This window comes from Ammodytes marinus (assembly GCF_949987685.1).
Source record: "Ammodytes marinus genome assembly, chromosome: 17".
NCBI lineage: Eukaryota > Metazoa > Chordata > Actinopteri > Uranoscopiformes > Ammodytidae > Ammodytes > Ammodytes marinus.
The window spans coordinates 21119671-21144612 of NC_137221.1; the positions used below are offsets into that span (position 1 = coordinate 21119671).

At 43.7% G+C, this 24942-nt stretch overlaps 1 protein-coding gene across 1 annotated transcript; it reads left to right on the forward strand.

Moving 5' to 3' along the window:
• The first annotated feature begins 6694 nt into the window (after positions 1–6694).
• Positions 6695–24513, forward strand: fam49al (family with sequence similarity 49 member A, like). Its single transcript, XM_080046101.1, has 11 exons — positions 6695–6826; positions 10672–10751; positions 14884–15005; positions 16305–16410; positions 19394–19530; positions 20246–20323; positions 20797–20913; positions 21415–21494; positions 21863–21989; positions 22388–22458; positions 22717–24513. Exons 2-11 carry the CDS (start codon positions 10679–10681, stop codon positions 22778–22780), a joined length of 975 nt encoding a protein of 324 aa, XP_079902227.1. The 5' UTR covers positions 6695–6826; positions 10672–10678; the 3' UTR covers positions 22781–24513.
• Positions 24514–24942: the final 429 nt, after the last annotated feature.

Below are 24942 nucleotides of genomic sequence, written 5' to 3' on the forward strand. Positions count from 1 at the left end.
TATAGCCGTCCTTATCTTTCACTCTCTCTCTCTCCGACTCAGATGCTCACACACACACACACACACACACACACACACACACACACACACACACACACACACACACACACACACACACACACACACACACACACACACACTTCAATTACATTTAAATCAATACAAATCAATTTAATTGTTATTTTCATGCCAGTGAAATGAACTTAAACGCACAAACATCAACACACACACACACACACACACACTGCCCTGGCCCATATAAAGCAGTGGTGGAAGCAGTCCATCAGGGACAAAGAGCGGCTTGGCTGTACAGACATACTGTATCTCTCTGCTCCCTTTGTTTACAGAGAGCAGGGGGTCAGGGAAGGACAAGGAAAAGAGGGGGTGCAACAACAGTCACAGCAATGACAGTAACACACACAGGCCTACTGTATGTGTACGTACACACATCAGTGGTGTACATGCATGTAGACCCCTAAAAGCCTACAGCGCTCCCCGTGATAGCAGCTAATTGGCATCCCACATCGCTCATAAAGATAACAGGAGCTTTTTGTATCTCCATACGTCCTCTGACAGCCAAATGCTCAGAGAGTAAAAGGCATTCAAATTCAAAGCTGTCATTTTTTACAACCGCGCTTTTTCCAGTTTTCAAAGCGCTCCTGAGCCCAAATGATGGAATTCAATTAGTAATGGCCATATTCAAAATCAAATAAACATGCATTAATCTCTGTGGTGGAGAAAATAAAGAAAACAGAGCACTCAGTTAATCTTTCATGTTTGGACACTTTGATAAAAGAGGACACTGTATGTAACCAATGCAAATGCACTCAACGCATACAAACCTATGCCATATCTACATAATGATAGAGACATGAGAGGTCTTCTTTTTTTTTATCCACTTCTGTGCAGATAAGCCCTCGATGGCCGCCCCCCTTCTGTATTTCAATTGGAAAAATGATCGCACTGGAGCATGTTACACAATGACAAAAATGGATTCAAGTACAGCTTAGACATGCCATAGCTAGCCCCCACTCTCTCACTGTCTCTCCCCTTTCTCTTTGTCAGCCTCGCAGCACAGAATCACAATGCTCATTTGCAATCGCCCTTTCACGAGGCACCGTGAGCCGCGCCGGACTTGTGTGTGTGTGTGTGTGTGAGAGAGAGAGAGATAGAGGGAGAAAGAGAAGGAGAAGGGGGAGGGGTGATGCTTAATAATCATAACCTTCTTCCATTTCCATCTCGCTCTCACGCTCAGCTCTCTAGTTTATCCTTTTATTCTCCTTCCCTCCTCACCTCAGCAAGGGACGGCAGTATCTAGGATTGTGTGTGTGTGTGTGTATGTGTATGTGTATGTGCATGTGTATGTGTATGTGTATGTGTATGTGTGTGTGTGTGTGTGCGTCCGCCTGAGGCAAATTGGCTGCAGTGTTCCATCGGCGGTCAATCTTAAGTGATGGTCTAGCTGGCTCTGACATTGCCACCTCCCATTATACTCCTGAAGCTACTGTAGCTCATCCTTGTCCTCTTCTCTCTCTATGAGAACTGACCTCCCGCATGTGATCTATCACCCAGATTCTCTCACAACAAGAATGCCTGTTGTCAAAATCTATTTTGTCAAAAATCAGCTAATTTCTTCTCAGGATATGCAACCTGTCCGTACCGTGTGTGGGTGCGCGCTGAAAAGAAATCTGGTGTTAATACACAGCCTAGGCTCTGTAAATGTGTATGTAAACAGAGGGGGCCCAACGTAGCTAGCAACATGCCCGTTTACAGAGCCTATATAGGCTGTGTATTAACACTGGATTTTTTTTGCAGGGCACACACAGTACGGACAGGTAGCGAATTGCGAGGAGATATTCACTGATTTTGACAAAGTGAATTTGACAACAAGCATTCTCTAGAAATTGTTGACTTCGCAATGTGTGGTACACTAACAACGAAGCACATTATGTCAATGATGTCAGCTTTAAACAGTGGTTAGACACCTTTTTCTCTGAACAAAACAAAGGATTAACTGAGTCTAGGTGGGTGTTCTGTACTGTGTGGGCCATGTTATCTGTTCCTTTTTAGGGAGAGTATTCTGAGATACAAAGGAGGGCAGGATAAAGGGAGGATACGAAAGACAAACCAAACAGAGGAAGAGGTCGGAGAGGGTGTGCGGTGAGACGATGAGCGAATGAACATAAAGGAGGGTGAACAGGGGATGGCGAGAAGGGCGGGTTATGAGAGAGCGGGAGAAAAGGTTGAGTTTTTTTGTAAAGAAGGACCTGTTCACTGAGCAGAACTAACATGAGCTGAGTACCACCGACGCAAATGTCTACCCACAATGCCGTTGTGATCTTTGGACTCTCTCTGCGATTCTCTCACCACCTAGCTCTTTCTAACGTACTCGTCAATTGAGTTTAAAGACTGTCCCACCAAATGTCTAGAGCTCTCTCTCTCTGTACTGTTTGCTCTCTGGGGACTGCAGAGTATAGTCTCATATTTGATTAGCACGACATTGATTCATGATGGGGCTCATCAAGTGGCAGCGTCGTCGATATCAAAGTCTTCCGGGAATGGGACCCCAGTTATGATTTTTAAATACTGCAAGTGAAATCATTTACATTACACAGTTTGTTTTTTGAGCAAAACTACGTACCTGAACTCTCATCTCCCATCATCAAAACAAGTCAACTACGCATACTTGGAGAATCTTTGCAAAGCTGCACTGAAGATGCTGGACTGGCTCTCAAAATTCAACTCTTGTCGCTTAAGTTTCCCTTCCATACATACATACAGACTGTGGTGTAACACCCATTACAGAAGTGTTGCGGTACATTTTATCTTTGTCCACCTTAACTTCTCAGCTATCACTTACACAGTTCAACTTGCACACCGGAGCACATTGCAGTAGGTCTCGCCCAGCAAGTGGGTGAACTAATTCTGGACATTACTCATGTGATTCTTCTCACTGCAGTGCAAACAATCTCCACTAGACTAGATAGAAAAAGAAACCCATAAGCAAGTGCCGCTTATGGACCACTGATGCTCTGGATTTGTGGATCTAATTTCCCATCCACTACCAGCTGCCTTCAACCCAGCATGGGAGCAGGCCAGTTGTATTTGCACGTTAGGGTGGACTGAGGTATGCACCTGACTCTACCAGCATGAACCAACCTTCCCATCTAAAGCCCTTCTGCAGGTAGTCCTTTATCTGATCAACTTGTTTATTAGTACAGCACATTGAGTCACAAATTGTCATGGAAATGGATCATTTGTAGCCACACGACCCGACCCAAAGGGTGGAATTTTGGTCACGTGGTTAAAAAAACAAGTAATTAGTTTTTTCAGACCTTGTGGACGAGATTACTTTTTGCCAAGCTGCTGTTTCCAAGGTCATGAATAAACCTTCAAGTTATTCTGCTCTGGGGCGTTGTGGTGCACCATAGATACACAGTAGAGATGACAGTTCATTTGAGGGGGAGAGCGAGATGCTACAAAGGTCCCAGGCCAAATTTCTAACCAGGCTAAAATGTTGGCCTCAACCCCCTAAGCCACGGGGCCACCCCCACTAAAGGCTTTTGTTTCTTCCTATGTGTCACCCATCTGGACACACAAAGTAGATTTGTATCAGCATATGGAGCATTAATGGAAATAGATGTTTGTGTGTACGGATCAGATCGAGCATTGCTGAGAAAACAAACAGGTGGCACGGAGCTGGGAAAGGCAAAAAAAAGCACTCTAACTAATTACCAGAATTCGGAGGTAGTAATCCATCAAAATGTTCAGTCGGGGTTACTCAATAGCTGGAGTAAAATGATGTGCCTGCTCTCGGTGTCTCTTAGCTGATAATCCATTAATAGTTGTGACAACAGCCGCACATAGAGATGGTTTTTCAATATGATACACTGTACCGTACCTAAAAACGCTACTTCTCTGCGGTTGGAAACAGGGTCATCATATGCAGATGCAGACGCAGACACAATTTATAGATGCTAGCAAGCAAAGTCAGACTTAGGTAGAAAGAGTGAGCTCGCTTAAAAAAGACGTGGTTTCCTTTTAGATCTTAAGTATTAACCCGATTGCCTCAGTTCAAGTCTTCCACCTTTCCTGACCTCAGCATCCTTTTGCCATGCTTGACCTTTAAGCCCTTTCACCTAGAGGACACATCAATACACATTATAGGCCATCAATTACAAAGGGAACACACCGTCAAAATAAAAGTCCCTCTGTAAGGTATAGAGGACATGCGATTCCAGGGAGAGAGTGATTTACAACCGCCATGGCCAGGAACGGGCAATGCTTTGGTTTCCCCCACACACTCTGGAGATTAAGGCGGCGAGCACAGCCTTATCCGTCCATCCATCCATCCATCAATCCAACCCGTTTATTCATCCAATCCACCTGATTGATAACAACTGATGAACAGTCCACTGGCTGTGTGTTGCCATGAGAAATAAGTGGCGGTGTTTCCCTGGCAACTGTTCTTCAATGCGCCCCCCCACCCCCACCTCTCTCCATGTTTGCATTCTCTGTTGATGAGATTGGATGATGCAATGGCAGCAGCAGTAGTGTTAATAGTTACACTAGTTAGCGGGTAAAAAAAAGGCAGCTCTGGCTTCGTGAGAGACACACTGTGAACTGCTAATAACTAACAATCACTCCATCTTAATCACCATGGGACATGTAAAGTGGCTATAGAACATTTTAAAAATATTATCATGGAATCAAATGACTAAATATAACACGGAATGGGTCGCTCTTGGTGACAAACTCGCTCACAGAAAATGATCACCCTACTTTGCAGTTTCTTCACAACTGTCAACTGAGCTCCTTTCTGCTGTCTGCAAGTGGGGGCAAAAAAAACAGTTATGTCAGCTGTAAACTATAAACTTTTAGGCATTTTAGCAGGTGAAATTAGGGTAGATCAAGATTCGACTGTTATGTTTATTAGCCCGTCACGGCACTTCCTTTTGTTTCTTTGCTTCTTCAAACCAAAATCAATACTCCCTTCTTGCTTTACACAGCCCTGCACTGTAACATTATGTTTAATGTTATCTCTCTCTCTCTCTCTCTGTCTGTCTCTCTGTCAGGTGGTGGGTGCTGATGCTGTAACCACTGTGTGGAGCTGACAAAGCCCTGGTTGATGCAGTGAAGTGTTCCAGAGGGATAAATACAAGCGAAAGGTAGGAATGAAAAATGAGGAGAGAGAGAGAAAAATAAATAAATAGAACACAGCTGAAAAATAAGCACACGGCAAGGAGAAAAACAACAACATATGGGCCTGTCAGGGTAAAGGGAGGGAGACGGATGGATCATTTTTGGAAAAAGGAAACAGTGATGGGTAGAGAGAGAGAGAAAAGATGAGAGCTGGCAGAGTACAGTCAGTCACTGTATCATTTGTATACAGTACAGCTCGCAAATGGGTTGGATTCACAGGCCACTGAATAACCAGTCAGCCAGTGTGTCGGGGAGAAAGAGAGATCATTGCTGGGTTGGAGGTAGAGAGAATGCCACAGATGGAGAAAGGCAGTTCTGATGGCATTATCGGTGAGTTGATGGAGGAGTATAGACTTGGCAAAAGGCAGCAGGCATTTTTTAAGTTTCTCTGCTGGGTTTAATCCACAGCGCTGAAGCTCCAGGTGTGTTCACAGTACAGGATCTTTGAGCAAGAGGATGCTGAAAGGGAAGCTGGGAGGCCGGGCTGCACCGCTCGGCTTCCCGTCTGGACCCAGGTTTCTGCTTGTCAGGCGCCATGTGGGGGCCGAGCCGTGTCTTTATTAGGACTGGAGGAGGAGGTTGGGTTTCTCCTTTGCCGGACTACAGATGAGAGCTGTGTGCTTGCGCCGGTTGCATAAGAGAGGCACTTTGCTCCACTTTCCCGCCGGCTGACTGAACACATTGTGTGTGTGTTTGCGTGTAAGAGAAACTGCAACCAGTGGCCACCACCAAACACACTTCCTAAAATTCACAGAAGGCCATGTCTCAATGTTTCAAAACAGCGTGCCAATGGATTTGAATGTAATTATGGACGCCAGATTTAAAAAAAAATAAAAAATAAGAAAAGGAAACAATGTTTGCACAGCTCCATTGCCATTCCCTGTTCTGCCACTTAAGAGTAGTTGGCACCTCGGGCCCACCAGTGAGACTTTGAATGGCAGCGTGACAGAGACGTGCTGTGACAAGAAGACATGGCCAGAGGAGCTGCTTGGTTGCAGAGTGCTGCTGCTGCTGCTGAGTGTTGAAATAGAGAAGTGAGGCAGGGAGGAGAGCCGGAGGGGAGGTTTTTTGAGGAACCCATTCTGACGTCAAAAAGAAAAAGAGAGAAGAGAGAAGAAGAGTGTTCTCCCCCCCTGTATGCCAATGAAATGAAAAAAACACACAGACACACACGTCAGGATCAAACTGCCAGAGGGACCAAAAAAAAGACAGAAATGTAAATAACATGAAGATATTCACGCACTCTTTACACCAAACAACAACAACCTGACCCAGCGGGGCTTAGGCATATCTCCTCATCCACAAAGAGAAAGGGAGAGAAAAAACTCAACAGAAAAACAAAGAGAAGCATCTAGAGCGCAGACCAAATAGAGAGAGACAAAACCACAGGCCTTTAAATAGATGAAAAAGAGAAGTGTGAAGTGGACAGAGATGCACAGAGGGAGGGAGAGCAGAAGTTTACACCAGTCTCTTAAGAGAGAAGCTTGATTGGCAACTGGTGCCGCTCTGGGACGGTTGTCATCGTTTATAACCTGGGACTTACCAACACAGCTGGGGTTTCACAAGGAGGAGACAGACAGAGTGACGGGGCTAAGGAAGAGGCCAATCCCTCATAGGAAAAGGGGTAAGACGGGAAAGGTGTAGAATTTTTTGATTTGCTTTATTTTTCTTCCTTGGTGAAATTCTGTCTCGTCTTTACCATATATTAATCCTGCAATGGCCGCTGACCGCATCGGTTCTTTGTTGTAAGCAACAACTGGCCCTGGCTGCTCGCTTTTTTTTCTTTCTCCTCCACATCTTCTGCTGAGAAGAGCAGCAGAGGATATTACCAGGCCAACAGTAACCTGGCAACCATCAGCCGAGCCGAGCGCTGCCTGCTCTCGGGCTGGACCGCATGCTGCTCCAGACTCGCTGTATGTGTGTTAAAGTGTGTGTGTGCGGCTACCTCAAACACACACACACACACACACACACATAGACAAAATCACATGTCAGAAAGCTTCCATTGCTTTCTATTAGATCGCTATCTCAGCTTGCCTTTGCCTTTGCAATCACCTTGTCAGCGGCATGGTGTTGAATCTGTTATTCATTTATTCATAGCGTCCTGCCATCTTGAAAAGCAGGTGGTCTAAAAGTCAAGAGGAGGAGACGGGGGGTGGCATTTCTACACCCGTTGGACTGATGCTCACAGGCTCTGGCAGTGACTCAGCATATGGCTCTCTATAGCATAGCCTATTGCCTCCCATGTAGCAGATATACTGTACATAAATACAGCTGTAATCATCTTGAGGAGAAGTCACCCAGTTTGGAGAAGCTGTAATAGCTGTCTTGGTGGTTGGACGGTGTACAGAAACTAACTGCCTCCCCTGTCCAGGCCTGTCTCTAGGCTTACCTCAGTGCTGCATTGCATCACCCGTTCTTGCTGAGTAACACAGAAAAGGCTGTGTTGTTTTTTTGCTTTTTTTGCAGGACGGTGGCATCTCATAAACATGCTAATGCTAGCGATAAATCCCTCTGTAAGTGGGAAACTGATAGGCCTCCACTGTGGGCTAACATAGCACATAAACACAGAGTGTACGGCGGAGGAAGTGAAACTTGGCAGCCGCGTTACCTTCTGCTATACCAAAGTGCCTCTGTGAGCGAGAAGAGGCGTTCACGCTCGCACAGCTGGCAGTCAGTGTTTGAACATTGGATTCCACTTGTTTTTTTGTGTCTTTTGATATTTTTTTTAACTCTCCACATGTTGCCGCTCCATCCTCTCCCTCTTTCAACCCTACACGACCTTTCTCCCTTAACGCCCTGCTGTTTAATTAGCTTGGAGGTTGTTAAAAATAATAAGATTCCACACTGTCTGCCAATATCACATAGGACTATACATATCTGTATATATGAGCCTGTTACAGACATCTATTGAAGCTGTATGATGGAGATATTTCAAACCCTGGTCTCCTTATTTGCTGGTCGGGCTGCACCAATGGGCTGCACCATTCAGTCAAAAGAGATTCTAAAACCCATTTTTGAGAATTTCTCTATGAACTAAGGGTCGGTAGTTCGACACCGAAGGTATTTCTACAACTGCTTCTAAACTATTAAAGGTGCACTGTGTAGTTTCAGAGCACGGGCATTTGTTTACAACCAACCTGGAACCAAACGTGAGACTAGAATGTTTGTAAACCAAACTGTGGGCCCTGCTGCTGTAAACAACGACAGTAAAACAGTAACTTTTCAGGAGTCGTTAAAGAAGATAGCTTATTGAGTCATTATAGTACTGTAAAAAGAAATGCTTAATTTATGGTGGTACTGAAAATGTATTCAGAAGTAGTCCATTAATTATGCATTTACCTCATAAATCACCACTTGGCTCTACCCGATACGATAGAACAGAAACACATTTTAACCGGTGACTTGGCATTACTTGGTATTGAATCAAAATCAAATTTGATCTGTGGTGTATGCCCTTGCCCACTTCTATTTGGAACCATATCTGACACCACAGCGGGAGTCTGCACTGTCTGGCCTGATCAGGATTCAATAGGTTGAAACCAGGGACCAGTGCCATGGTCTTTACATTGAAGAAACACCCGACATATGCTGTTTGGTGTGGCGCTGTGTACGAGCATACAAACATGCAGACCTGTATATCCTGCCCGTCTGACCTCCACTTCTAATCTGATAAAGCTTGCTTCATTGGTTTTTATAAAGCACTGGCTTCTGGCTGTTGCCCTATGAAGTATAAAAAGCTTGTCATAAAGTATCCATAGACTGCTGTACACGAAGGGCATTAGGAGAAAGTAGCCCATGCATAGCAGGCTTTTATTGAGTTACTATAGTAATGTAAATGGATTATAACCACTGCTCAACTCTAGTGACTCCCAGTGAGTGAGCTAAATGATTCACCACTGGATTCAGGCCCCTCTCTAATCGAATACATAAGCTGTGTATGGGAGGCAAACTGTGATCGGTGACATTCATGACCGGGATGTCTGACTTGACTCGGTATATATCGCTTAGACAGGGAGATGAATTAGGAGGGTAAGAATAAAGGGATAATTAGGGAAGTGCAGATGGGTAAAAAATAATCGTTAAAATGGTCACAACCTGCTGTTCTGCATGTTCATGTGCATGCTGCTGTGTATTTGAATGCCAGGGTTGCCAGGTTTTCTTTTCTGCGTACTGTATGCATTTTGTTATTTCCTCCTCGTGCAGGTCGCCAGCCATGGGGAACCTCATTAAGGTCCTTGGCAAGGATTTAGAGAACTGTCCACATTTTTTCCTGGACTTTGAAAGTAAGTAAGCGCCGGGGGTGTGTGTGTGTGTGTGTGTGTGTGTGTGTGTGTGTGTGTGTGCACGTGCCCGTGTGCTTGAAATGTGAGTGCACAAGTGTGTGTGCAGCGGAGGTGTCCGGTGGGAGGTGGCTGGCTGGCTGGGGTGGGGTCCAGGGAAGTGAGCTGCTGAGTTGTTGGTGGTGTGATGGAGTGTTGCTGTGGGTGTGGTTTGTCATTATCAGACGCTCTCTAGTCCCACTCTCAGTGCTTTTCTGATGCTCAAAGCCGTCCTGTCTAACCATGGTGCGTAGATAATTACAGTGAGTACAGCCACATTTTCATAAAATACTTGTTTACGCTGTGTCTTTAACGTTTTAATAGGCCTTCGTGCAATAACCACTTTTTTATAGTATTAGATTTATATCAGTTTCATCAACACATTTTCCCGAGAATTAAATGATTTTAAATCAAAATGACCTCAAATGTAAAAGAATTTGCAATAACATGATACAAGAGCCATTACAATCTACAATGATCGAAAACTGCCTCCCTTTCACTTTCGATGCTGCAGTTTTATTTAGCAACATCTCCTTACACGGTTAACACCAGCCCATAAACAAGGTGCTTATTTGTAGCGTGATTATTATCGTTGCCTTCCATTTTTCAGTATTTTGATTCTGTGGTCATTTTGCTTATTCCTACTCAAATAAATATAATCCGATGTAATTCAAGATTATGTCAGAAAATGAGGAATATACTGTATTATAGTATCATTTAAAAAATGTTTTATAGAATTCTACAAATAATGAGTAGATTTAAATGTGACTTTCTCTCCTCGATGTCCCAATTCCCGCATACTCTCTGGAGCTCTCATTTGACCTTTAAAGTGCCATCATCGGTGCCACCCAAATCAATAACATTTCCCTTTATCTCAACTAGCAAGCTTGAAACAATACCGTTGGAGTGGGATTAAAGCAGCGCTGTGTCCATGTTGCCATGCTTCACCCAGGTCATACTTCCATCGTGCCATTCCAACAGCCCCCTCTCATCCAGCCCCCCCCCCCCCCCCCCCGAAACACCTTCACCTCCCACACAGCCCACACACACACCAGAAAACACACACACACACGTATACGCGCACAAAGCCCCCCGACACACCCGTCCCCCTCATCACCCACAGACTTCTCCCCTCTCTCTGTTCCAGGGGGCTCATGGGAAACCTCCTGAAAGTGCTGGCTTGCGCCGAACTTGAGCATGGCCCAATAGTTTTCCTTGACTTTGAACGTGAGACCATCCGCTTCTTATTGTTTTTTGAGTTCTCCCCTTTCTCTTTGTTGCCAATATGCTTTGTTTTTTTTCCATCATTCCATCCGTCTTTAGCTGACCATTGTGTCATCTTTTTGTCTCTATATTTACCCCTGCCTCCCTCCCTCCCTCCTCCGCTCCTTTATCTCTTCATTTCTGCTCCGGGGACTGGCATTTGAGTCATTTTGTCTTCTTTCTGTTTGATAAGGGTCTTATTCAAGCGTGGCACATCATATTAGATTGCAGACAGATTGCACAGTGGCATGGTGACGCGGCAGCAGCAACATGACAACAATAAAACGCTTTGATCTGGGCTCCTATAAGCCGATAAAAACGGAGGAGAAATAACCAGCGAGCAGTGCCAGTCCTGTGTGGGTGTCTGTTGCTTGGGGATGACGGTGGCTTACACAAAAAAGGCCCATCGTCATCCTTCCGCCTCCTCATTTCTTCATTCCCTATTGTGTGATCTATTGAATGTCTGACCTATGTGTGTGTGTGTGTGTGTGTGTGTGTGTGTGTGTGTGTGTGTGTGTGTGTGTGTGTGTGTGTGTGTGAGAGAGAGAGTGTGCATTGCACTGAATAGGCTAAAAAATATGTGTGTGTGTGTGTGTGTGTGTGTGTGTGTGTGTGTGTGTGTGTGTGTGTGTAAAAGAGAGAGACTGATAAAGAAAATACTGAAAGAAAGAGAGAAATATTTTGAAAGAGGTTGGTTAAATTAAACCATATCTATCCCTAACCCAGTTAACCCCCTTTTCACATTTTCCCTCACAGTGATTTCTAAATGTCCCAGTGTTTAAATGTCCATCTTAACAGCTCATTTCGTTTTTAGAAGTCAGTGTTGACTTGAAGTCATCAGTAGGCCTACATTTTTGTACCAAATAAAAGAAGAATAGTTAGCAAGAGTCCACAGTTAGCCGCTCTACGGGGCTGCATCAGCATGCTAACGTGCACAATGACAAAGCTAACATGCTGATGTTTAGCAGTATATACCCTACTCTAATGTTTAGCATTACCATCTCAATCTAGTGTGTTAGCGAGCTTGCTAACATAAGCACGGCTAAGAATCCACTCCAAAATGTTCAAGGAATTAATCTCTTTGAGACTAAAGCGATAATCCTCTTCCAACATATTCTTTTATGTACGAACAAGTCATTTTTGGCTAAAACGAAATCCTACTCGAGACTTTTAAAACTGATTATGAGACTAAATGAATTGTTAAGATGGAGATATTTTGCCGTGTATCCTTACGTATTCTGCCCTCTCCTCAACCACTTCTCCCCCCCTTTAACAGCTGGCCTCGTCCTCGTCCTCCTCCTCCTCCTTTACTGAGTGTATATTGCAGTGGGAGGGAGAGCTCACTGCTGGCCAGAAACGTCAGCTGTAAAACAGGCTAAATTTACCCTTCATTCATTATGCCTGTGATTCACTTTACTTCAAAAGCAAGTGGAGTGAGTCGACGTCCCCCCCCCCCCCCCCTCCTCCGGTGCCATCTGTGAGCTCTCCTTCTCTACCCAGAGACACAGTCACCTCTGTCACACAGTTCACTGTTTGGTTTGTGCTATAAGACTATGAGCTTTCATGAAGCTAGTTATGGCTAAATGCTAATCAATGTGTGTGTGTTTGGATGGATAGGTAACTTTATTAATCCCCAGAGGGAAATAAAAATGTCATAGCAGCCGGGGAGATACGATAAAATACACAGGAAATAGACAAAAGATTAAATAAAATAACAACAATAAAGGAAATGTAGCGCTATACAGATATAAGGGTAGTAGCAATTCTTCTAATCTCATTCGGTAAACAAAGTACACTACTCCTTTAATGCTCTGAGAGTAAATGCAATGCTTATTATAATTATATTATTAAATAGGCAACTTAGGCCTATGTTGTTGTTTACCAGATAAATGAAGGAGCACATTAGGGAGAAGTCATCACTAAAATAGCTATGCTTGCTGTGCTTATAATTGCAGCGAAAATTTCCATGATTACTATTTCTCTGCAGGGAGGTATTGCCATTCGGGGTGTGAAAAAAATAATCACGTAGTGAGCATGCCCACTCTCACTTCATACCTGAGTCACACACTGAGACACGGGTATAGCTGGGAGGAGAGAGGAAGCAAACACAATGATGACTCAACAGGACTCATCCTAAAAACACTGAGTTCACAGTATATAGTGTAGGCTACGAGTGAGATACAGAGAAAGAGACAGAGTGAGCATGCCCAGAGGTTGTCCTCCCTGTTTGCTTGCTTGTTTTAACATGTCTAACAGTTACAAACACAGGAAGTGGGGTGTAACTCCTCCAGCCATTCATACGCTGCGTTCCATTACCCGTTCAACTTGCCCTCGTTCACTTGCCCTCGGGGGAATCCCCGCCGCCATCTTAAGTGTCGTTCCAATTGTCTGGAAACTGAAGTGAACTATGTGAGATAGACCCTCGGAGGGCTGAGTGATCGAGTGAACATCCATGGTCACTCCGAGGTGGATATCACCCACAGTGCATTGCAGTTCGTCGTCTTCTTCTTCTCCTTTTATTTTCCGGTAGACTGTATGCTTTTAGGGTCATCGCGGCCACCCACAGGACAAATATATATAGATTATAAATATATTCCAATGCGCCTCAATTAGCCTATCCTATTTCCATAGGAACAATCCAGTGAATGTATTGCACATTACTGCTATAACACCGATGGCTGCCAATTATAGGACTATTTAAAACAAATGTTTTCTGACATGAAATAAGAAAATACGTCGGAGCAAACAATTTACATGTGTAAGTAACAACATCTTGATAATCTGAGTTACCATGTAAAAATTCAATGTTTGTTATGCTATGGAAATGGCTTTCTGCAACTTAGGCTACCTTAGCAGAATGTTATAATTCTGTATTATTTGCATTCAGATTTACCTATGTAACTGACGGTCCATTGCGACTACAAGGGCAAGTGGGTTCCATTTAAATCCCCCGCTCCTCCCCCGCCCAGTCTCCCTCCGCGCTCCAAGTTCGCTCCGTGCAACGCATGCTGGTACGTCATACCAAGGGCTGAGGGTAAATCAACGAGGGGAAGTGCAACTACTAATGGAATGCAGCTATAGACGTTGAGGGGAGAATTAAAAAGTGAGAAAAAAAGATGGATAAAACTATTAAACCAATCTGATGGGACAATTACACCTTCACAGAACAGTATTAATCTCCCCTGATTTAACAGTGAAGGCGATTAAAGCTCAGGAGTCAAGTCCAATTGTCCCGCGCAGTAGTGGTGCACTTTTACACTATGCCTGAAAACCATCAAAATGTCATTATAGCAACATCCTCATCCAAATCCCTGTAGGGAAACCTGTCATCTCTTGGTCTTTATTAAAAATGATTAAGTGACCACAACACTTTGTAATCAAACCTCACTGTGTGACAGAGCGTGACTTGCAGGTCTCTTTCTATGGTGGGGAAAATTGTATCATTTATTTACTGCCCAGATTTCAACCTTAGATGTGTCGGCTACGGCTGCAATGTCCACTAACACCATGCAATGCAGTAACTTTAACTTGTAGTAGGGATAGTTGGCTTTCATGCAGTCTTGTACCTATTTAAAGGTAGAGTCAGTGTTGCTTGTTGTCAAAATCACTTTTCTTGGTCAGATTAAGTGATTATCTCCTCCCAATCTCCTACCAGTATCCGTTCTGTGTGCGCTCTGGTGTTCACAGACTGCTTGGGCTCCGTAAACTGGTATATAAACAAAGTATATGTTTAAACAAAGTTGGCCCACCTTAGCTAGCAATATTGCCTGTTTACAGAGCCTAGGCTGTGTATTAACACTGGATTTATTTTCAACCCGCACACACAAACAGTACAGACCAGTACAGACATGTAGCGGATTGTGAGGAGATATTCACTCATTCATTTTGACCAAAAAAGTTCTCCAGACTTTGGCTGACTCCACCTTTAGACTAGTTAGCTCTGGCCTGCTATGGATATCATATTTTCAGCTCTTCCGTCATCACTAACCTCCTTTCTCTCGTTGTCTTCATCCTCTTTCTCTCTCTCTCTCACCACTGCCCGGGCCTTACGTCACACTTTCACTTCCCTCCCTCCTTCCTCCTCCTCCCCTCACAGATGCCCAGCCCACAGAGGCAGAGACGGCGGTGTGGAACCAGGTCAGCGCGGTGCTGGAGGAGGCCCACGGGATTCTGGCCGAGCTGCAGTCCTATAACGGAGCGGGCCAGGAGATACGAGAAGTGAGCGCGCGACATAGCTATAAAAGCCTAATAAACAGTGGCACAGCCAGGCAAACGTTAGCAAGCTCAGTCTGGTGTGTGACTCACATGGCCTGCTATAGGGTCGAAATGTTAATTAGTCAGAGAATGTGTGAAAGTATTTTTTCCAAACAAACATGTTCAATGCAATATGTTGTTGTTTTATCGGTGGCAATGTTATTGTAGGAGGTGTTAATATTAATCTGGTGTGCTCAGGTTAATCTTTGGTTCTCAGTGACACATCACTTCAAACAAGTTCCCTCTGCAGTGTATGGCATGAGTGATGGCTGCTGATTGCTTAGCTGTTGGCGTTGCTATACTTTAACAAATTAGTGCTGGATGGTTTCCCCCTACTTCCTTAACCTTTCTCAAGAACAGACACTCAGGCACACTCTTCCACTCACTTTAATTTCATAAGCTTGATCCAACCAAAAAGTGCTTGTACTCTTTTCCATGTGTTTTAAAATGTGCACCTGCAGAGGATTTCAGACGGCAGCGTGACATTTAAGGCCACACCGTGGGAATAGTTTATGTTTAATTAATCCCACCAAGGAGAAAATTACAAAATATTGCCCCGTCATGCGTGGATGCATCTCCTCAAAAGGATGTGATTATCACAGAAAGCATAAAAGGACAAAGGATGAACGTAATAGTCTGTGTCTCTCCGATAAATCCTCCCAAAAGACCAAAACCACCTACGAATTGATCCCACTATATAAGTATTGCCCCAGCAGCCTACCTTTTCCCTTTATGCGGTAGTTCCTTCATTACGTTTAACATGGTAGTTCATCTTGAGCTTTTTCACACTCTCCCGCTGCTGTAAATAGGCTACTCACAAATGTGTATCAATCCATGTCTGAAAATAGTCCCCAACAAATGTAGGCTACTATTCACTCCTGTTTGTGTAGCCTAACATTTTCCTGTTGTGCGGTGGACTACGTAGCCTATAATGTACACTCATCATTTCGAATATTAAATTAAAACAGTGTCATTAAGTGGATACGGTGTCTCTTGTCATGTGAATAAAACTAATTGAGTAATTGTACAGGTAGGCCTAGCTAAATGACATTCAATACAATGCCCTTTGATAGGCTACTAGGCAAAGTACTCACTTTTTGCTGAACAGATATAGAACCATCAAAGTTGGAAGTGTAAATGTTTCACTGAGGTGAAACGTTGCTTGGAGGAAGACAGGATGGAAGAGGTGGGGAGGCTTTTTAAATGGTTTTTGACGGAGGACGGTAACAAACATCTGTGCTGCCGCCGCTCTCTGCCCCACAGGCCATCAGTAACCCAGGCGACCTCGCTCTGCAGGAGAAGGCCTGGAACGCAGTCTGCCCCCTGGTGGCCAAGCTCAAGCGCTTCTACGAGTTCTCCCTCCGACTGGGTGAGCATGGCTATTATTACATTCAAGCACACACACAGATAAGGTAATTGCAGGTGATGTAACACACTTCTTGGTGGCCATATTGGAAGATGTATAGCAGAAGAAGCTATTAGCTAAATCTATGTTGGCCTTCTTAATGTCATCCAGTCAGTTATCAGAGGCAAGACCTTGACTAATGGCTGACAAAAGGTAGCCTACATCTGAAAGTGTTGTATGGGTATAGAGTCAACAGGGGAAGAGAGGATATAACAGCAGTAGAAAATGGAGTGAAGGTTGCATGCTCATTCATGCTCTTGTCTTTTTACTCAGGACATGATGAGCTTTTGTTGAAATGGCTGTGGGTTATTTAGCATTAGTTGTGCATATTAGTGTAGAGTAGGTGTATAGGGCTCCACAATGGTCTTGCAGAAGATTATTAACGCTTGGTAACACTAGCTGTTGTTTTGTCTTTCTTGACAGCTACTCATCAACAGCTACAGGATGTGAAAGTTGTGTGTGACATCATGCATTGTATGTGGCAGTCGACGGTCACTGGTAGTACACTGTGACCCAGACAAATACGGTGAACACCTTATATATTAGACTCATATGAAGGCAATTGGATTGTTATTCTCACTGGAAATGAGGGAGAAGCTCATCTTGTTCTGTCAGTGTTGCTTCACAGTTCCACTCCATGTTGCTTAGTAGCACCTTTGTGACTTTACATGCAATTTCAGTCCGGCAGCATTCCTAAACACAGGCATAACACACACACACACACACACACACACACACACACACACACACACACACACACTATGAATGTCCTCTCAGCCATCTCTCTCCGCAGCATCCTGACCTAGCAGCAGCCAGGCAGCCGTTGCTAAGGAAACAGTGGTATATGGATGTCCAGCACACAGAGAGTAGAGAAAGGGAGAGAGAGAGAGAGAGAGAGAGAGTGAGAGTGTGTCAGAGAGAGAGAGAGAGAGAGAGAGAGAGCGAGTGAGAGAAGTAAGAGCGCAGGAATAGAGTTCGGCCGCCGCCTCTGCTTTGCCTCCCAATAATACTTCCATCTCACGGACATGGTGTTCTCAGCTTACCATAGAAAGAGGGCTGACTAATTATTCATGATAATGTACAAGCGCTAATGTATCCATACGAGAGGCAGTACAACAGATACCTGCCTTACATCGCCTTCCAAACCCTCTTATGGAGAGAAAGGGATCCGATATCTGTGACTTGCAGAGTACATAGGGGACAATAAAAATGTAACCATATAGAGACAGCTGTAGTGTCTCTCTATTCAATCTAGTATGTATACTGACAGATTGGATGGAGAGGAATCAGTGCTGCTCAGTATGTGCTATACCAGCGGGAGGGAGAGTGGGGTTTGTGCCCAGGCCCTTCAGATGAAACACTCCACTGCTGTATTTATAGAAGGCCCTTATGCATTTTTGATGCAGAGGAAGGGATGGGGCCCCAGGAGACTCTGCTTCTGTGGCATTACTAACACACAGCCTCTGAGGTCCAGCTCTGGTGTCTGATTTGTCGGAGGCAGCAAAGCAATAACAAGGCTTAAGTTCAATAGCCAATGTGACACAGAGGGTATGTTTGGTCACTGATACGCTGTCCACCAGGACACTCAGTCTATGTTATTATGCCACAGTGTGATCTCTATGGAGGGACCACTTACAGCATATGTACCTTTGGTGTGTCCTGTCCAGTGAATATTTATTAGTCATGCCCGTGGCCATGGAGGGCAAAAGGAGAGATGCTTAACTGCTGAACCTTTAGTAAAAGGTCATCATTATTCTCCAAGCCAGTGTGTCGCAAGGAGACTTAAAAGTCATCAGCTACGCCTGGGGCTCTGTGACGCTGCGTTTTGGACTGAATGGTGTGTAAGAGAGTGAGACGGATGAAGAGAAAAGGAAAGAAAGATTTTGAAAGAGGGTGGTAAACCTTTCACATTCTACCATTCAGTTAATTTCCCATTTTAACAAGTCATTTGATTTAGTGTTTTTTGTGTGTTTTTGCTATTGGTAAATCAGTCATGCTCACAGCTCTATGAGGCTGTTCGTAGGCACAGCAGTGCTTTGACCTAAATGCTAATGTCAGCAGGCAAAATGGCATGTCTAGCATATTTAGCAGGTATAACGTTTGCTGTGCTCACTGACTCGCTTTAGAGCATTAGCACGTGTACACCTGCTAATTAGCACAAAAACACAAATTACTGAGGCTGAGGGCAATGTCATGAGTTGCATTGTGGGTAATGTAGGTGCCAGGTAAAGAAGATGATGATATCTCTTTTTTAATTTCCATGAGTCCAACAATTAATATAGTGCAGTTCTATATCATTGGATCACCACGGCTTTAGGATTATTAAGGGAAGATGAATGTCTATACTAAATTTAATTGCCATCCAATGAAGTTGTAGTCGCGGTAGAGTAAGTCTGGACCAGAGTGGTGGACCGATCAACCCACAGACCAATATGGCCGTCCCAGGAACCTACACATTAACAGACATGTATAGTTCCACAGCAATTGTACATTCTAGTCACGTTAAATGCCATATCCCAGCCAGAGGATCCCTGTTTGAGAACCTGAGCCCTGCTCTCAGAGAGGATCAAAAGGTGTGTTATACTGCCCGGGGCCAGATTCCACTGTACTTAAGAAGTGCTGGGTCCATTTCTAACAGACCAGCAGGTATCCAGTGCCATCCAGTGAGGAGGTGACACAACTGGACTTGTGATTTTGTCCGTTTGAACCAGTTTAAATCCTGTTGCTGCCGTATGTACCGTAGGCCTATTTATTAATTTTTTTTGCTAATCTGGTCACATGATAAAAAACATCCTATCCAGGCCAGATGATAGAGAATTACAGCAGTGTAAACACAGGGAGATACACACCTGTACAGTGGCATCAGCAGTGTGACGTATGCAGATTCCAGCTTGTGCAGATACATTTCTGAAAACCTTTTTTCTTTTTTCTTCATAATGTTTTACAGAGAACGCCTTGCGCAGCCTTCTGGAGGCTCTGACCAGCCCTCCCTACGCTCCCATGCAGCACCTGGAGAGAGAGCAGGCGCTGGCCAAACAGTTTGCTGAGATCCTGCATTTTACACTCAGCTTCGACGAACTAAAGGTGAAGAAGGGGAATCCTTTTTTTATTGCCCTCTGAGACTGACCTTTACAGTACTGAAGAGACAAATCAATGACTATATGTTTACATGCACAGCAAGTTCTGATTAAGGTCTATATTCCGGTTAAGATAATATTCCAAATAAGGTGTGAACATGTGCAGCAGCTATGGGGATATTCCGGTTTACATGTCAATCAGCATACAGTATATGTAATGATTCCTGTCCCATCCATGGAAAATGAACTCACTTTATGTCATTAGCGTTGTCTGCCATTGTTTTATACGTCAACAATGATTACGGCTTTTTTAAGGAGCCTTGTTGCGTGTGTAACAGCAACACGATAACTTTACCTGTTTACTTGTAACTACTAACTTTAAAAATTATGCGTAAAAGTCATGGGTCACAAACTGCGGCGAATGCCGAAAAATGCAGCAGAAACACAGATCGGAATATTTATTCAGATTCAGGTGTATACATGGCACAATAATGTGATTAAGATCATAATACTCCAGGTGTCTGAACCCGGGTTATGGTTTACTCTGAATATGAGCTTGTTCTAAATCAAGTAGAGCAAGAACTATTGTTTCATGACGATGTCTTATTCTGAATATGACCTTAACCGGGTTAATAACAGAGTTATTGCTGTGCATGTAAACATAGTCACTTACTTCCTTGAATTGCCTTTTTCTAAAATCACCTCTGCTCTTCACCATGCAGATGACGAATCCAGCCATTCAGAATGACTTCAGCTACTACAGGAGGACTATAAGCAGGAACAGGCTCAACAACCAGCAGGTGAGGGGCCCAAGGGGACCTGATCTGGATCCTGTTTTAAGCTACACATGAGTACATGAGTGAATGTTTAGCCTAAGCAACACGCCCGGCTTGACTTTCTTTCTTTAAATCATTAATGAGCGGAAGTGGAGGTTTTCCTTTCCTGCGAAACAGAACAAAGACATGTACATGCAGTATTTAAAGTTATAGTGCATAACTTCTGAGCTCCTGCGCCGCTATCAATGGGCGACAGCAGTTTGTAAACGCTGAGAAATACAGAGAGAGTTTTGTGGAGCTGATAGGCATAATAATCAATTTTGTGTCAACTCATTTGGCGATGGCTTGAATGTAACCAACATTCATTATCTTGAAAAAGTTACACACTATGACTTTTAAGTTGCTATTTGAGCTAAACACAGTAGACCAGGTGCGGTTGATGATTCATTCTTCTTAAAGACATAATATGTGGCATCTGTTTTTGTATTGGCACACAGCTGGAAGCGGAGAACGAGGTGAACAACGAGATGGCCAATCGGATGTCCCTGTTCTACGCCGAAGCAACACCAATGCTGAAGACTCTGAGCAACGCCACCACCAAGTTTGTTTCAGAGGTAGATTTCCAATTCTTCCCAAGTCAGTCAGATACAAAAACTAGAATTTGAGAGAAAACCAATGGTCATTGAAAGGAATGAAGTCAATTTAAACCACATCACCACAGAACCATTTTAAATTAGAGCTTTTACAGTGTCAAATATCTCTTTAAATAGCATCATAGAGTATATAGCTTGTCCTCAGTGGTACTGATACAAGACTAGTTTGGCAGAGTCACTGTCAAACAAACAGAAACAGAAAGATTTCTTAGGAAAAATTCCAAGGACTTGTTGGTCATGATTACCAAACTCTTTAGATGTGCCTTTGTCTCCACCTTGTGGTTAGAACATTTCGCTCAATTGGTGCACAGACTTAACAGAACACTTGTCCGTGCCTTGTTAGTGAGGGGAAGGGATGAACATTCTCAGCATTCATCATCTAATCCGTATTGCTTTGAGTCAGAGAGGCTTCTATTCCCCCGTTGCTAATTTCTCTTTTTTTTTCTTCTCTCCGTCCTCCAGAACAAGACCTTGCCCATCGAGGACACCACAGACTGCCTGAGCACCATGGCCTGTGTGTGCCGTGTCATGCTGGAGACTCCGTGAGTGCTTTCTACACTTTCCCTCCTCCTCCTCCCCCTCCTCCTCTATTCATCCCTTCACTCAATCTATCTCTCTCCTTGCCGAAAGGTCAGAAGGAATCTAGAAGTTTTAATTAACAAAGTGAACCCACAAAAGATGCCCCCCTCTCAAGTTTTTGGAGCCACTAATTCAATAGAAGTGAATAACGCTTACTCCAGCAGTGAATCATTTGTGCTAAATTTGCAGCAATTTTTTGTATTTGAGGTCTTATTGCGAATAAGAAGCCATCAGCAGCTTCAGTCAAGGCAGTCCCGAAAGTGCTTCAAGTAACAGTGGCCATGATCTCACTGTCACTGTGCGCTAACTCTGGCTCTCTGTCCCCATCCAGTGAGTACCGCTGTCGGTTCACCAACACAGACACCATGCTGTTCTGCATGAGGGTGATGGTGGGGGTCATCATTCTCTACGACCATGTCCACCCTGTCGGGGCTTTCGCCAAGACCTCCAAAATCGATGTGAGTATACACGCAGATCATGGTCTCTTCTGGGATTTCTGCCTCCCAGTGAGCACTGCAACATTGTGTTTGTAGGTATCCCTCTGTACACCATTTTGTCATTTTCATAATTAAATAAAGTAGAAAGATTTTAAGGGAGTGTTTAACAGTGTTTGAACACAGGTCTTTGTGAAGGACAGTGCACACACGCTTATGCACACAACTTATATAGAAGAACAATCTATAGGCCTATATCTACGTATACAATATATACATATGACATTACACTGTTGAGATCAGTCAGATGTATAAATGTGTTTTTGAGTCAGTGTGTGGCAGCAGGAGGTGGGTGAGACTGAGATGGATCTGAGGCTGCTGACCTTTCTCTTAACACCCTGTGTTGTCTTTGTGCCGGGCAGATGAAGGGCTGCATCAAGGTGTTGAAAGAGCAGCCGTCCAACAGTGTGGAGGGACTTCTGAACGCACTGAGGTGTGTATGGACGTGTTTGTGTGTGTGTGTGTGTGTGTGTGTGTGTGTGTGTGTGTGTGTGTGTGTGTGTGTGTGTGTGTGTGTGTGTGTGTGTGTGTGTGTGTGTGTGTGTGTGTGTGTGTGTGTGTGTGTGTGTGTGTGTGTGTGTGTGTGTGTGTGTGTGTGTGTGTGTGTGTGTGTGTGCTTGTTTCAGAGATACACAAAAGACATGACGCACATTCTGACTTCAACATCTGTGTACTTGGTCTTCTTCTTCAGGTACACGACACGGCATCTAAATGATGACAGCACCTCCAAACAAATCCGGGCCCTCCTGCAATGAGAGATAGAGAGGAGAGCAGCGGAGCGAGGGATGGAAGAAAGGAGGAGTGCACTTGAAGGAGGAAAGAAAAAAAAGGAGAGGAAACTAACGCCAGTGGCTGATAAAACCAGTTTGTTTACAAAGAACAAAGAAAAAAAAATCATCTCCTGGGGGTTAAAAAGCGACCAGATGATAATAATAATAAGAGGAAAAATTAATTATATATATTGTCAGCTGTCCATCATTCTGTCTCTCATTTTGTAAAGTAAGAAAAAAGAAAAAGCCAGAAAAGAAAAATATAGATATATATTAAAAAAGAAGCGTGATCACAAGCAGCCGGTGAAGAAAAGTAGGTATAGGATAAAAGAGGAAGCTATATTGCAAAAAATGTAAGGTCCGAACTGAAAGCAAAAGGGAAAATGTACGAAATGAAAATTAATAGGGAAAAAAAAACAATAGTAATAAGGGTTCATTTTTCAGCAGTAAGTCTGACAAGTATTTTTGCACACACACACACACACACACACACACACACACACACACACACACACACACACACACACACACACACACACACTTTGAAAACAACGCCATATCCGTTCGCCTTGAAAAACCCCAAACCCAAGCTGATCAAGCCCATAACCCAGCTGCACTGTTCTCCACTCTACAGGTTGATTTATGGAGCAATGTGATGGATACACTCCGGAGATTTGCTTCTGCCTGTTTTTGTTTGTTTTTCTTGCCAATTAACCTCCCCCCTATTCCCACCCACCCACCAACCAACCCACCCACCAACCCATCCATTCATTGGATACGTGTCTTTTTGATCCATCTGGTACGCCCCTGACACTGTAATTGTTTCTAGCACAAAACATCATGCGAGTGGTCTGGCTTTACTTGTCCTAATGTCATTCAAACACACACTCTCTCTTTCTCCATGGTGCTAACGTGGTTTAGATATCACAGTACTAGCTTTAATGGCTTCCTCAACCCTATTTGTTTGCGCTTATATGTCGAATATCAAGTCTGCTTTCGGGAAAAAGTCTGCGATTTCACATTAGTGCACAAACTGGTATGAGCGACCTGTAAGATCCAAGTGAAGGCCATGTCACAGGTAAACCACAGCACACCTTACTTCTTTCACCTAGTGCCAAAGCTGATTGTTTTTTTTGCTTTTATTACATCATCAAGCCATCAAGCCATGCTCTCAAGGGGCGTTGCAGTCAACATGAAATGACACGCGAGCATTTGAAAATGGGAGAAATTTGAGCGTTACCAGTGTAAATATGTGAGGCATTTCTAAACAGGCATCTACATGGTCAAGCTTGGGTCCTCAAGGAAAAACACAACAACATCATCTGCATACAACTAGACTTCTTTCTTTTCGTACGAGGTACTAAAGTAGTTGAACAAATGTGGGGAAATGAAAATGAAAAAAATTCAAAAGGGAGATTAAAAATAAGTGCTGTACTTTGGATGTCTATAGCCCTTAGTCTAATTTGATTTGATCTTATAATATATTTTCTATACAGGGGTATGTGCACAAGCATATTCTGTATAAATATATAGATGGCATGTTGTAAAAGTTCTGACAGAAATGTGTAAATAAGGTGTTTTTATTCATTTTTAATTGTTCAGTGACGCTGAAAAATTTGATTGGGTGTGTGTTGTCTCTCAGAATTACCATGCGTTTTGGCTTGGACCATCGGACTTGCCGTAGTCATAGGTTTCAGAAGTTCAGCTTCATTGTGGCGAATGAACCAGAGGGCAGGGGAGGGACTCTGTGGGGGGGAGGGTGCTGGGGGCCTGTCCATTTGCTTGTTATTTTGTACATTTTGTGCAACAATAAACTTGTCATTTATTACATTCAACCCTTGGTGTTCTGTGTCTGTATAGTGCTCTGGAACCTCCATCCGCGACATTGAGTTCATGACGCATTAGGTTTATTCAATGCAACACTGATTCCCGCGTTTACGTTTTACCATGAAATGAGGCAGTAGTCCCCCAAAAATAAGTTGGTCTAAGCTGCCACGATAACGGGAACATATACTTATATTTACTTAACTCACACTTTACTCTGCCAACAACATATACATACAAAGTATCAAAGGAAACCCTCACAATTTTAAGGCTGTCTTAGAAAAATAATCACGTGCCCCATATGGACACTGGTTCTGCTTGCT